Source organism: Poecilia mexicana, unplaced genomic scaffold (genome assembly GCF_051168715.1).
Source record: "Poecilia mexicana isolate PSO_F unplaced genomic scaffold, ASM5116871v1 scaffold_23, whole genome shotgun sequence".
Taxonomy (NCBI): domain Eukaryota; kingdom Metazoa; phylum Chordata; class Actinopteri; order Cyprinodontiformes; family Poeciliidae; genus Poecilia; species Poecilia mexicana.
The window spans coordinates 19,318,743-19,332,590 of NW_028263392.1; the positions used below are offsets into that span (position 1 = coordinate 19,318,743).

General features: G+C 39.5%; 1 protein-coding gene across 1 annotated transcript in view; it reads left to right on the forward strand.

Annotated features, from left to right (window-relative positions):
* braf (B-Raf proto-oncogene, serine/threonine kinase) overlaps nt 1-13,848 on the forward strand; it is a 70,820-nt gene that overhangs the window by 48,464 nt on the left and 8,508 nt on the right. The window contains exons 9-18 of the mRNA XM_088003250.1: nt 4,378-4,417; nt 4,889-5,025; nt 5,096-5,213; nt 6,288-6,372; nt 8,298-8,474; nt 8,548-8,594; nt 8,710-8,828; nt 8,915-9,046; nt 10,609-10,743; nt 11,101-11,254. Of these exons, the coding sequence (XP_087859376.1) occupies nt 4,378-4,417; nt 4,889-5,025; nt 5,096-5,213; nt 6,288-6,372; nt 8,298-8,474; nt 8,548-8,594; nt 8,710-8,828; nt 8,915-9,046; nt 10,609-10,743; nt 11,101-11,254 (1,144 nt within the window). The remainder of the gene's footprint in view (nt 1-4,377; nt 4,418-4,888; nt 5,026-5,095; nt 5,214-6,287; nt 6,373-8,297; nt 8,475-8,547; nt 8,595-8,709; nt 8,829-8,914; nt 9,047-10,608; nt 10,744-11,100; nt 11,255-13,848) is intronic.

Genomic DNA, 13,848 nt, shown 5'->3' on the forward strand with positions numbered 1-13,848 from the left:
GATGAGGAAAACAGCAGATTCTCACACCCTCAGCATAAATATAGCTGTGGACAAGATCACTGATGCCTATTGTTCTTGCAAGGCTGGGTAAGTCGGCATTCATGGTTTTGAGGGTTTCTTTTGAAATCAGTGATTTCTGTTGTTGGCACATGTTTGACTGTGCCTAGGCCTGATACTCGGTGCTCGATGCTAGCGTGGCTAACACGATTACAGTTTAGTAAAAAGCCTTTTCAGGTAAAATAAAATCTTTAATGTGTGTCTGATACGGTACACATTGCATATTGATCTGTTCAGCTAACGTAAGACTGTGTAACAGACAGGCTTCGAGGTGTAGAAGTTGTATCGGTACTGCCATTATGCTGTACTTAGCTAAAAGGTTTTCATAATGGATGTGTTAATTATTGACTTTATTTTTTTCTGTGAATTTTAGTTCCACAAATACGATCAGGATACCTCACATCGCTGAACAGATACCCCACTGACAGTGGAGAACCATTCTTTTTCGAGTCCTGACGCAAAAACCTTCTGCCGGTCTGCTAGTCCACAATGTACATTATAATGTGTTTACTACTGTAGCTTGTGTTTGTGAGACGGTCACGCACGTGGTAGCTGCGCTGTGACGTGAAATGGGCATTAGCAAATGAAACGCGCCCCCTGTAGTAAGGTCCATTCCGCCTTTTTTCGCTCTGTATGTCGGTATTACACACGACTTGTTGCCATGGCAACCGACAAACAACAGCTCAAAGAGCAGATAGAGCAGAGATTACCGATCAGGGGAATCAACACCAAAAAGCAAACATTTCCCACCCAAAAAAGTAGCAAAAACACTAAAACAGAACATCCAGTCTGTTACATTATGTTGTCAGGCTTAATGTCTATATTGTGATTATTAATAAATTTTCGCCTGAACGGTTGATTAGCTGATTTAAACAGCTGCTCTACTGATGACTTGGTGGGCGGGTTGTTTAGTGCTAACGGAACCAAAACACACCGAACTGCGTAGCACATGCTAAGGTTATCAAAGTCAATACCAGGTCAGCAACAGTTAGGCTGATCTACTGCCACCCCAGTAGATCAGTAGAGGCAGCAGCGAGCTGAGCCTCACCTGGGATCGCATAACCTCTCGCTAGCTGCACTGGCTGCCATTCTATGAGAGCATCCTGTCTGTACGCCAGTCTTGTGAGAAATTCTGTTCCCCTGTGAAAATCTAATCTGTGGACTGATTTTCCATAATTTAGCTTATGTATATAATGTACAGTGGGGGGATTTTTTTTGTCAACAACTGTATGTGTATGCGTTTTGTGTGCGGAGGAGCAATCAGAAACGGCAGAGAACAGACTCGAGGTGAGGCAGGCAGTTCTCTTGCCTCATCGCTGGGGGCGCTCATAATCCCAGATATTGTGACTCCACAACTGCAGAGTAAGACACAGTGAGCTAGCCATGGAGCTCACCATACAGTAAATAAGTAAAGTACAGCGATATATTTGTTTCCTCCTCTCTTCCGACGTCAAAATGAAAGACTACATTTCTACAGTTAAACAGTTTTCTAAAGTGGATTTTCAATTGAAGCAGGACATAATAACTAAAGTAAGACCAACACCGGAGCTGAAGGTTTTGCTTCGAGACAGTTTTACGATTCTTAAACGGAGTAGAAAAGACATGCCGAGGATAGACTTGGCTTTGAATAAACGGATATGTTTGTGCAGAATTAGTGGTGCATGGATTTCATTGATACATAAAGGTAAGACAGCAATAAGATGTTTTTTTTTTTATGAAATGTGCGTTTTGTGGGCAGTTTGTATGTCTAAATAATTCCGTAAAGTAGAAGCGGTAGGTAATCTACCACAGCAATTATTTATTAATAAAACAATAAACTTAAAACTTACTACAAGAGACTGAATGTTCTGTTCTGTGTGCAAAATTCTTGAATGTTGTTTTGGTGTTAAATCCTAAAACATGAAGTGGCATTGTTGTCAGTTGCTATGGCAACGAGTCTGCGAGTAACTTGGCGAATACAGAGCGAGAAAGTGCTTTCTAACAGTAGGCCTGATACTCGGTGCTCGATGCACCGAGCACCGAGTATCCCTTTCCTGTGGATCATAGCACGAAATTAATACCTACATTTCTAAGTTTCACTGAGTTAACGCGGCTATGGATGACATGTAAAAGATTAGTCTTTTTGCCCCCCAGCGTTGTATGCCTGCGCGGAATTTCCATACGTTCAATAGCATGCATGATGTCTATATAGTCGTAAGTCAGTGCCTCACCAGCAATGAACCTCACCGCACGTCACTGGTGAAAACGTATACAAAATTTGCATTGCATTGTCCCCACATGATGACAACGATACAGTGTGATCTGATTATTCAATTCTTAATATGTGTTGCCATGTTGCTGTACCGTGTTTTAAAATTTTGTTCAATGTGCCCCTTTTTAACTTTGACCCCCTTACCCGTTAGTAAATATTTGTAAAGCCTCAAAGAAATATCAGTGACAGATTACAAAATAAACAATATTTTAGTTACTGACCGATTGGAGCTTTGGATTGTGTGTCTGTAATAAAATTCTTCCAAGTTGACTGGTTGGTTGTTTTTTATGATTATGTTTGTTGTTGTTTTTGGCCAATATTCACTTTCATGTTGTTTTTTGATCCCACATTTTTCTTTTTTCTTTTTTTTTTTTTTTGCCAATGATATGTATGTACTTCAATATTGAGCAACACATGATTTAAACATAAACAAGCCTTTAGACTAGAGCATTGCATGTTCTTTAGGACATCAAAGGACTTTGAATAAATTCAGAAAACTTCCTACCATAAAGTACAGAAGAGTTAACTGCCAGAGCTTAGAAATAAAATCAGAAGCAGTATATTTTGTTATAATATCTCATTATAACAAAAGCATTTTTCGTCATAACAAGGCGTTATAATGAAAAACTTTAATGTTTCAACAAGATGCAAAACTAACGAAAACAAAGTTTATTGTTGTAACAATAGAACACTCACGTTTTAACGATATAAAAACATGTTAAAACAAGAAAGTTTACTGTTACAAGATACAAAGCATGTTAAACTCGTTATAATGATAAACTTTCATATTTTAATGAAAAAAACCTTGTTAAACAGAGAAACTTTATTGTTATAAAAGATATAACTCGTGAAAACAAGTTTCTTATTTTAACAACATGAGTTTTACATTATAATGAGAGTTTCTTGATTTAACGAGATAAAACTACGATCCTTTAGAAGATTGCAGCTTGTTAAAGATGCATAAAGTCTTAAAGATATGACTCCTCATCCTGCTTCTTCTCAACAACATCAAAAAATCCAAAGTTTTACTGTTGCCACCTTTCTTATTTAAAAGATATTAAGATATTTTGGTTTTGGAGAAACCAAAACATATATTCGTTATATATATGTGTATGTATATGTATTATGCATATATATATATATATATATATATATATAAATTCCCTTCTCACCCTCCGCGGGTGGTCTCTTTCATCCTCTGAGCTCTGGTCCTCTACCAGAGGCCTGGGAGCTTCAGGTTCTCCTCCAGTATCTTGGCTGTGCCTAGAACTGCACATTTCTGGACTGAGATGTCTGATGTTGTTCCTGGGATCTGTTTGAGCCACTGCTCCAGTTTGGGGGTGACTGCCCCGAGGGCCCCGATGACCACAGGCACCACTGTGGTCTTCACCTTCCATACATATATATACACACACACTATATATATTTTACATCTAGTTAAACTAGAAATGTTCATGTTTAAACAAGATACCGCTCTCGAATTTATTTTCAAGCACTGGCCCTTAAACGCTTCTGTAATATAAAGTCAGATTTGGTAAAAGTATTTTTCACTTTGGGTTAAAGACTGGATTCTGATTTTTTTGCTGTTTGTACAAATTAATCCATGTTGTATTTTGAGTCTATAGGCCTCTAATAAGTTACCTGATTGGCTCTTAGGGAAATTGTATGACTCACAGGGAGAGTCATTTCATCGGTTTCCTCTGACTCACTTCTGGCTGGATACAAATAAATATTAACATTCTGTTTTCAGTCTTCAACACATGCAACACTTGCACTCTGTGCTTCATGTAATCCTCACATCTGTAATACTGTATTATATTCAACAAACCTGTGACCCTAAAAGACACTTCATCAAATTTTACTATAATTTTTTGTGCAAACGGAAAGCTGGTTAGGTGGGCAGACTGGTTTGTTCTTGACCCAGCAAACCTGTTATGCATACACTTAGTGGGATGTGACATAAAAAAGTGCTCTGATAATTGTCCATTGTTTGACGGTCACTTTGTTCCCTGTCAGTAGTAGATATTTTGCTCCTTTTCACATTTTTACAGTTCTCTTTCTTTTCTCAGGATCTTATTCGTGATCAGGGCTTGCAGAGGTCAGATGGAGGTAAGAATCACAAATCTGTGAGGGTGTATAATCAGAAGCAATTTCTTCATGTCATGCACACTATTAGCTGTGATTAATTTATTCAGTGTACTCGGTTATTATCCATATTTCTGCTTCTGCTCCCACCACTGTAGTGGATCAATTTTTTTCTTTAGTGCTTCTACTAATTTTGAAAATGTTTAGCACAGTTAGCTTCCAGTAAATACATTTTTCTGGATAAATTCTAAAGCACTTATTTATTTGGTTGTTGTGTAAACTTTCAATTGAATAAAGTTCTGTATTGGTTTTGGTTACTGACAAATAGAAGGATTATAACAACAAATTAAGAAAAAGCTTTTAAGCCTATTTTTAAAAAATCTGACTGAAAATCTCAAGCTTTGAAAGCAGAGCTCTGTCCAGGCCTTCATCCAAAATGCGGAAGATTTGATTCCTTTTTCCAACCCTTTTTACATTTTCCTTGTTCTCCTCCAGGTTCTACCACTGGGCTGTCTGCCACACCTCCAGCATCTCTTCCTGGCTCACTGACCAATGTCAAAGCACCACAGAAGTCACCATGCCAACAAAGGGAACGCAAGTCTTCGTCGTCTTCTGAAGATCGTACTAAAATGGTGAGAGCCCATCAGTGTTGCACAACAAGGTACTGTGTGCTGTTTGTCAACCCTGTATCCTGTGGAACAGAAAACACTGGGCAGAAGAGACTCCAGTGATGACTGGGAGATTCCAGAAGGTCAGATCACCCTGGGTCAGAGGATAGGCTCTGGATCCTTTGGAACTGTTTTTAAAGGAAAATGGCATGGTAAGATTCTGGCTGTAGTTTGCTTTTTAAACCTCACGTAACAAGCTAGAACAAACCTGTAGCCATTAGTGAATATCAGAGTAGACAATATTTTACTCTGCCAAAGTAAAAAGGTTGGGTTATGGTCTGTCTGGAACTGTTCTCTTCTCTTGCATAGACACCTTAGTTTTTGTAGCAAAGAAACACCAAACAAAACACCAGCCAGCAGGAGAAACATTCTGAACATCTGTCTAATCTTTGTATTCATGAAAATAATTTCGAAACATCTTGTTTGCTTATTCTGCTAGAGTGCAAGCATGAATCTGGTAGAGCAGGGGTCCCCAAACTTTTTCCTGCGAGGGCCACATAGCTGTTCCTTTCTCTGGTCGGGGGCCGGTCTTAGTTTTTGGAGAAAGAAACCTTAGAAAATTCTGTCAACGGGGCGGGGGCTGCTCTGTCTTCGAAACTGTCGAGCGGGGGGCGGGGGCCACGACGACACATTCTCGCTTTTTAGATAGATTTTTACCCAGAATGCAAATGGAAAAAACCGTGAGTGAAACGGTGACTGGTACTGACTAGTATATATTCCATTGAGGGAAAGTAAGTTTCACATCTGCTCAAGCCCCCTGGTGGTTGAAGAACAATCCACATATAAACCGGAAAATACAATATATGAAAAAAAAAAAAACACTGAATGCTCTCTGGTATGAGGAGGTGGGCCGGATCCGGCATTGTTCAGGGGGCCGGACCAAATGACGTGGCGGGCCGGATCCGGCCCGTGGGCCGTAGTTTGGGGACCCCTGTGGTAGAGAATCTTTGGATGGAGCCAAAGATTAGGGTGATGGCAAGGAGTCCTTCCAGACTCAAAGACTTTGCACACATTACCAAAGATAAATCAACAAATTACCAGAGGAAACATTGAAAAGGCTGATCAGGAATTAGAAAATAGATTTTCCATTGATTTATAAAGTGTATAAATAATTGTATGCACTTTATATAGGTCAATGTTCCAACTGCATTGACCTATATTTCTGATTTATTAAACAGGAACTAGTGTCTTTAGTTCTGATGGATGTCTCTTCCCTTTACTCCCAGGTGATGTGGCTGTGAAAATGCTGAATGTCACTGCTCCCACTCCACAGCAGCTTCAGGCCTTCAAGAATGAAGTGGGCGTCCTCAGGTGACTTCTGCTTCTCATCATTAATCAAATATTTGAGTAATATTTGGTGACAGGTTGTCTTCACCTGTCATCACATTCAGATACAAATTCAACAAAAATCAACAGAATAATAGTGCAGAAAATTATCTGCACTATTTTCAACCACACCAGTTAATCTGTTCATTAATTATGGAAAATCCCACTCAATCACTCTGACTTTCCTATTTTTTTAGGCATCCACCAATAAATCCACCCTGATTTCCTTAATTTTGGAAGATATGTGATCTGCTGATGCTTATACAAGAAGCCAATCTTATCCACAGATCTTATCTACCTCCACAAAAGTCTGAAAATCCCTTTTTTGCTCCTCCATGAGAGATGGCTGACTAACAGACGCACCCACCAGGTCACGTCTTATAAAAGTTGATAAAAGTCAGCTCACTGTTGCCAGCTTTTGCGACTTTTTAGACAATAAACAACCAGTATCAACCAAATTTGGAATTGGCAAGTCAGGCTTTTTAAAGATTGGATAATGTCATCTTGATCTGCTCTTAGAAAAGCAGAGCCATTGAGATGCCAAGAGGTTTTCCAATTTAAGAACACATTTGAATAACTTAATTTTACCTGATAAAAGCAGATGTCCACAAAGAAAGCTTGAGAGAGATTTAGGTGTTTAGAGTTTCTGGGATGCCTGTATGACATCCAGTCCTTGTGGTACAAGCAATACATCCAGAAAGTATTCACAACCCTTAACATTTTTTCTTACATTTTGTTACCTTAGAGACTTCTTCTAAAACTACATGTAGTACAACTAAATGTACTAAATATGTAACAAGGCTACAGACTAACTTTTTCACTAGTAAGCTTAACTTTTTTCTCTCATGTGAACCAGCACAAATGCGCAAAATTTTCAAGTGTATCAAATTGAACATTGCTTTTAGATCACTGTCCAGTAAGGCAATATTTACTTGTAAATGATCCATTCATACTCTGGAAAGCATGAAGTTATTTGAGCATAATACAAGATAGGTAACTTACTGAAAGTGTTTAAAGTGCTTCAATGAGATGAAGGTTAAACTTAAAAATGCCCCTAGATAAAATCCCTAAACCCATCCATTATCTTACATGCTTATCCCTAATGTTGTCATGAGGGATGCTGGTGCCCATCTCCAACGGTTAACGGGTGAGAGGCAGGGTAACGCTGGACAGGTCGCCTGTCCATCACAGGACAACACAGAGACAAACAGGACAAACAATCATGCATGCACAATAAATAAGAGAAAATCTAAAGTTTAAGTACAAATGTTTTAAAGGCTAAATAAATACTTTATTAATTACTTGGGGAATTTGAATTTAAATTAGAATTTTGAATTATTAGTTCACTTGGATATATGCGCTCACATTTGTCTCACTACACTGGCACAAATATAATGACTCCATTATCAACATAGGGGTCATACTGGAAGTACAGTTTTGGAAGAAAAGTGAGGTTGTTTAGCCCACTCCCCCCTCTCCCCCCCACAGGTGCAATACACATAACCTTGGAGGTTGACTGCTTTGTGTCAGAGTAATGGTAATGATTTTCAGATGGTTAGGCTTTACCTTTTCTATATATTATCACAAAAAAAGTCAATTCTAATCTACGAACAGATTTCAAGCCATTTACATCCATTCAGATTTGATCCTTGCTGTTAGACACTCCAGTCAAACTGTTTTACCTCAGATGGGTAAAAAAGTTTATCTAAGGAAACCGAGCAGGGTCACTTACTTCACCTGTGATGAGGTCATTTATGGCAGAGTCACTAGAGGAAAGTAGAAGTAAACAATTATTTAAAAAGCTAGCTAATTACTTTGTAACCAACAGAAACAAATTTTTTATTAGTCTTTAGTTCTGTATCCAGCTGCAATTGATTTGTAGTTTAACCACAGTGTATGGTTTCCATCAGAAAAACGCGTCACGTGAATATCCTGCTGTTCATGGGTTACACAACCAAGCCCCAGCTGGCCATTGTGACCCAGTGGTGTGAAGGCTCCAGTCTGTACCACCATCTGCACATCATTGAAACCAAATTTGAGATGATCAAGCTGATCGACATCGCCCGGCAGACTGCTCAGGGCATGGAGTAAGTAACGCCTAAACAGACAAAAACTGTCACATTTCTTTAGCAGTATTATTACTTTTTTTTCTACCCTCAGTTACCTACATGCCAAGTCCATTATTCACAGAGACCTGAAGAGCAACAGTATCCTTGTTTCCATCCGCTTTAACGTGGATGTGTTCAGACAGAAAGACAGTCAAAGAATGTAAGTTTTCAAGCATTGCAGTCCAAGGTATTCCTTGACCTAATGTCCTCCAAGATATTTTCCTGCATGAGGATCTGACTGTGAAGATTGGTGACTTTGGTCTAGCCACAGTCAAATCTCGTTGGAGTGGCTCCCACCAGTTTGAGCAACTGTCTGGTTCAATACTCTGGATGGTCAGTGTCTTCTAATTATCATTCAATTCAATCCTAGTCCCTAATAAAGTGAATGAAATGCTGTGTGTGTTTGTGGGTGTTTTTAGGCTCCAGAGGTGATCAGGTTGCAGGACAAGAATCCCTACAGCTTCCAGTCAGATGTGTATGCTTTTGGCATTGTGCTCTATGAGCTCATGTCAGGAGCTCTGCCCTATTCCAACATTAACAACAGAGACCAGGTAAAGCATCCAGAAAATATGCATCATCATCTAGGAGCGTCACGATACCAGTTTTTTTCTGACCGAGTAAGAGTACTTCAGTTTAGGTACTTGTCGATACTAATACCAAGTATTTAACAAATTACTTATATTTGACACAATATCTTTTTATTTAGAACAGGATGGCTCTTCTTTTTAAGCCTACAGTCCCTCTGTTTTAACAAATTACAAATAGAGCAATACACATTGTGTAGTCTTCAAATGCTTTGTCAAATTACTCATTAAAAGACATATTTTTTGTTAGAATTTAGATCTGTAACCTGACCCAAAATTCGGTCTTGGTCAGGCCAAAATGATTTGATTGTTGGTTGCTCAGGATTCTGTGGTCCATTTCATAAGACACAACACATACACAGACAAAGGCCTCAAGGCTGCACAGAGGTCTGTGGAGAGCAGCCTTCCCTCCCCCATGGTCCTCTACACATCATGATGCAGAAGGAGGGCGCTCCACATCATGAAGGACTCCACCCATCCTGCACACAGTCTGTTTCAGGGGTGTCCGAAGTCGGTCCTGGAGGCCCGGCATCCTGCATGTTTTAATTCTCTCCCTGGTTTAACGCACCTGGATCAAATAATGGCTCATTAGAGACCTAAGGAGAACATTGACCTGCTGAAAAGGTTGTTACTACCACCAGGGAGAGAACTAACACATGCAGGATGCCAGCCCTCGAGTACCCACTTTGGGCACCCCTGGTCTATTTCAACCCCTTTCCTCAGGCAGGAGGCTGAGGAGCATTCAGAGCAAGACCATGTTGTAGATTCTGTCTTTTCCTCTATCTCTTTTAGCCTCGTTTAACTGTTTACACTGCAGCTTACATAACCATGTTTATGTGTGACTGCCGACAATCATATGTAAACAGACTGAAACTGATAAGACTACCCTTTAGGGAGGGTACAGATTGCAGAGACGAATAAAAAGCTAAACTCGTGCTACAATCTTTGCCTCACTTGGTTTCATCCATAAGGTGAGCTAAGTGTGGCCCAGTGCTGGATGGTGAATCTGTATCTGTTCCATTTGTATGACTTGTAACATTTGATCAATTTTCGGCATTAAAGCCTGTTTTTATATAACCAAATCTCATTATTTCTCAAGGTAATTTACGCTGAGGGGTTCTGGTCGGGTCCTGAAACTGGTTAGCAGACCTGGTGGAGCACAGAGACAAAAATCAATTAACTCCAACAACCAGCAGGCTGAGAAACGTTTCTTCCCTGCAGCTGTCAGACTGTTGAACTCAAGCTGCACTTAATTCAACTAGATGTTACTTTTTTTTAACACACATATATAGCATAGAGTACTCCATCAATTATTTATTAGACTTCCCGAAACTTCAAACCTGAGTTTGAAGTTTGTACCACTAACAAACAATTGAGAAATGCTATAACAGTAAAAATCCTTGGTATTGACTAAAATTGGAATCGGCAAGTTAGGTTTTTTAAACATTTGGTGATCAATTAGAATCACTACAGTCAGTGCACCCCAACTTTTTACTTGTTAACATTATTCTGACCTTTCTTTCCCGGAGATTATCTTCATGGTGGGTCGAGGTTACCTTTCTCCAGACCTGAGCAAGGTCCGCAGCAACTGTCCTAAGGCCATGAAGAGACTGATGGCAGATTGCTTGAAGAAAAAGAGAGAAGAGCGACCCCTCTTCCCCCAGGTGGGTGCTACGTTCATTCATTATTATTCTTTAATATTTTATTTTTTCATGTTTTACATTTTGCACAGTAGGTAGCACTGTTGCCTTGCAGAAACAAAATTTGTGGTTGAAATCCTGGAGCTACGTAGCATGTTTTCCCTGTACATGTGTGGGTTCTCTCCAGGTACTCCAGCTCCCTCCCACTGTCCAAAAATATTTGGCTAATTGGTCTCTCTAAATTGCCCTTAGGTGTGTGTCTCTGTGTGTGTATGTTTGTTTGTCCTGCATGTCTCTGTGTTGCCATGCGATCGACTGAATATTAAGTATGATGAATAGTCGATGGTGATTCTGACAGCTGTTCCTACATCCATCTCTTAGATTTTGGCATCCATTGAACTGCTGGCTCGTTCATTACCCAAAATCCACCGCAGCGCCTCTGAACCTTCCTTAAATCGAGCAGGCTTTCAGACAGAAGACTTCAGCCTATACTCCTGCGCCTCCCCTAAAACTCCCATTCAAGCTGGAGGTTATGGTAACTTCACAGACATTTTGCTTTAAACTAGAACTCTAAATGACACTAAGTTGAAAATGTTAGTGCTATAAATTAGAGATGTGCCGATCAGGTTTTTTCCTACCGATACCGATCACATAATTATTTATTTATTTTTTAATCATAAACCCTACCGGTTACATTATGTGGAAAAAGGAACCATGAATTCACCTTAATTTAGACAAAAACTTGTTTTTAATAACTTTTTCCAAGAAGAAAACTAAACAAAACAGGCATTGTGCAAATTGTACTGCTATTGATACTATCTTTAACAGACTGATAACATATGAAGGCTCTGAAGAGGCTAAATAATACAAAGAGCCAAAATAAAACCTCTCAACATTGCCAAAAAAATTCAAGTATAAAACTTAACATTCAAAGGCAAAAACAGGTTCCATTACAATAAACAATCCAGAGTTACTGAATGAAAACTTCCTGCTAGCATGGCGGCTAGCTGATTACTGCTAGCTCTGATTGGCTGTTAACCAGCGTCTTACATCGCAGCTCGAAGACTTAAATAACTTTCCAGGTTATTTGTTTAGCTTTCTGACCGTCATGCTAATCCGAGTGAGTGTTTGTAGCTGTGCGCTGCTTTACCTGCTGTCTGATCCTCCATATGTCTTTTTTACTGCAGTGAGCCTCGATGTAGCCAAACTCCGTCAAGTATGTCATTGTTTTTATGCCATATTAGCTTCGTTGTGTTGATGCATTTTGACATGCTTCAATTTTCCACCGCAACACGCAAACTTCCCCATTAACTCAGTGCGTTATAGTTCCACATCGCTTAGGATTTGTTGCTGCGCGTTTGCGCAGAGTGAAGGAAAGAGGAGACCAGCTGCACAGGCAGGCTGGGAAATGAGAAGCAGGTGATCGGTATCGGCAACAAGAGCCAATGATCACCGATCATGCACCTTTTCACGGAAATCGGCCCGATTATGATCGGTGACCGATCGATCGGCACACCTCTACTATAAATCTAACTATTGAACTACTTCAATCAAACATGGGAATCATGATGTGGTAAAAAACATTTTCAAATTGTCCAAGTAATATTTAGATATTTTCATGTTATAATTAATACATATTTTCATTTTCTCCTTTTAAAAACTGAAAGGCAAAATTATCTGCTCATTTCACATCATCACATTCAAATTCTAGAACTTAATTTTATCTAACTGGAGGTGCATCTATATGTTCACCACCTTTGGAATTTGAATTAAATATGAACAATAACATAAACCCATCTTCAGACGGCAGAATACCCAGCAGGCTTGTTGTTGACTTATCTCCTAATAGCTATAAAGTAGCATTTTTCATGTTACTGCAATATTCAGCCAGTTGGACAGAGTTTTCATGTTCACACTGGCTACTAATGTCATTGGCCAAAAGGCTAAATGGAAAACATAGTGTTCTAAAGAAGTACTGGCCCTGTCAGCCCCCATCTTAAACCCCAAATGCATCTGAGCAAAAACTAGCTAGCCCCATGAATTTGTTTAAATAACTATTTAAATGAATTACACATATTCACAATTAGCCACTCGGAATGTGAACTGAATATTATAGATATTGTTACCTCATGAATGGTGAGACAGTGTCTTCACTAAGAGACCTTTTTAAAACATTTGTTTATGACAGGGGTCTCCAAACTACGGCCCGAGGGCCAGATCCGGCCCGCCTCCACATTTGGTCCGGCCCCCTGAACAATACCAGAGAGCATTCAGATTTTTTTTCATTTTCTTCAACCACCAGGGGGCTCTTTAGCAGGAAGTGTGTCCTGTAAACTGTGGGTGTTTTGTTTTGAATGGTGCATTGCTGCCATCTGTTGGACTTTTAGGGAACTGCTTGACTTTTGACTTTTATGTTATTTAATCAGTACGGTTGTTTGCTAGCGGTAGAGCAGATAAACACACGTGTCTGTTATGAACGCCACATTCCAGGCTGAATTCTTCGAAGCAATGCCTGTAAGTAAGTAGCAGCTTATATTTCAAAACGAGCCTTTATGTTAACATATGAGAAATTAATATGTTAAAGTTACATTCCCTCAATGGAATACTAGTCAGTCCCAGTGACCATTTCAGTCATGGGTTTTGCCCATGTGCTTTCTGGCTAAATATCAATCGAGAAACGCACCCCCCTCCCCGTCAACAATCTCCGGCCCCCCACCAGAGAAGGGAAAAGTTATGTGGCCCTCAGGAAAAAGTTTGGGGACCACTGGTTTATGAGGTTTATATAGTGATTAGTTCAAACTTCCTTCGGATAACAGAACTCCTCCAACAGTCTCTAAAAGTTCATTCATATCCCCTTTATGAGTGTTGTTCCATTTCTACCATTGTCCAGCATCACTGCCCTCATGCTTTCAAGGCAGGCAAGTTAACATTGCTGCTAGGCAATATAACCACTAGAGGGCAGATAGATCTAACTTAGCTTGCAAATATAAAGGAAAGTAGCAGAATTTAAATAAAAACTTGACCAATTTATGAGAGTTAAGAAGTTTAACTAGTGTGGACCCTAGGAAGCATAGGATCCACTATGATGGAGACTAATGGGGATCCTTAAATAAATAAATAACACAGATT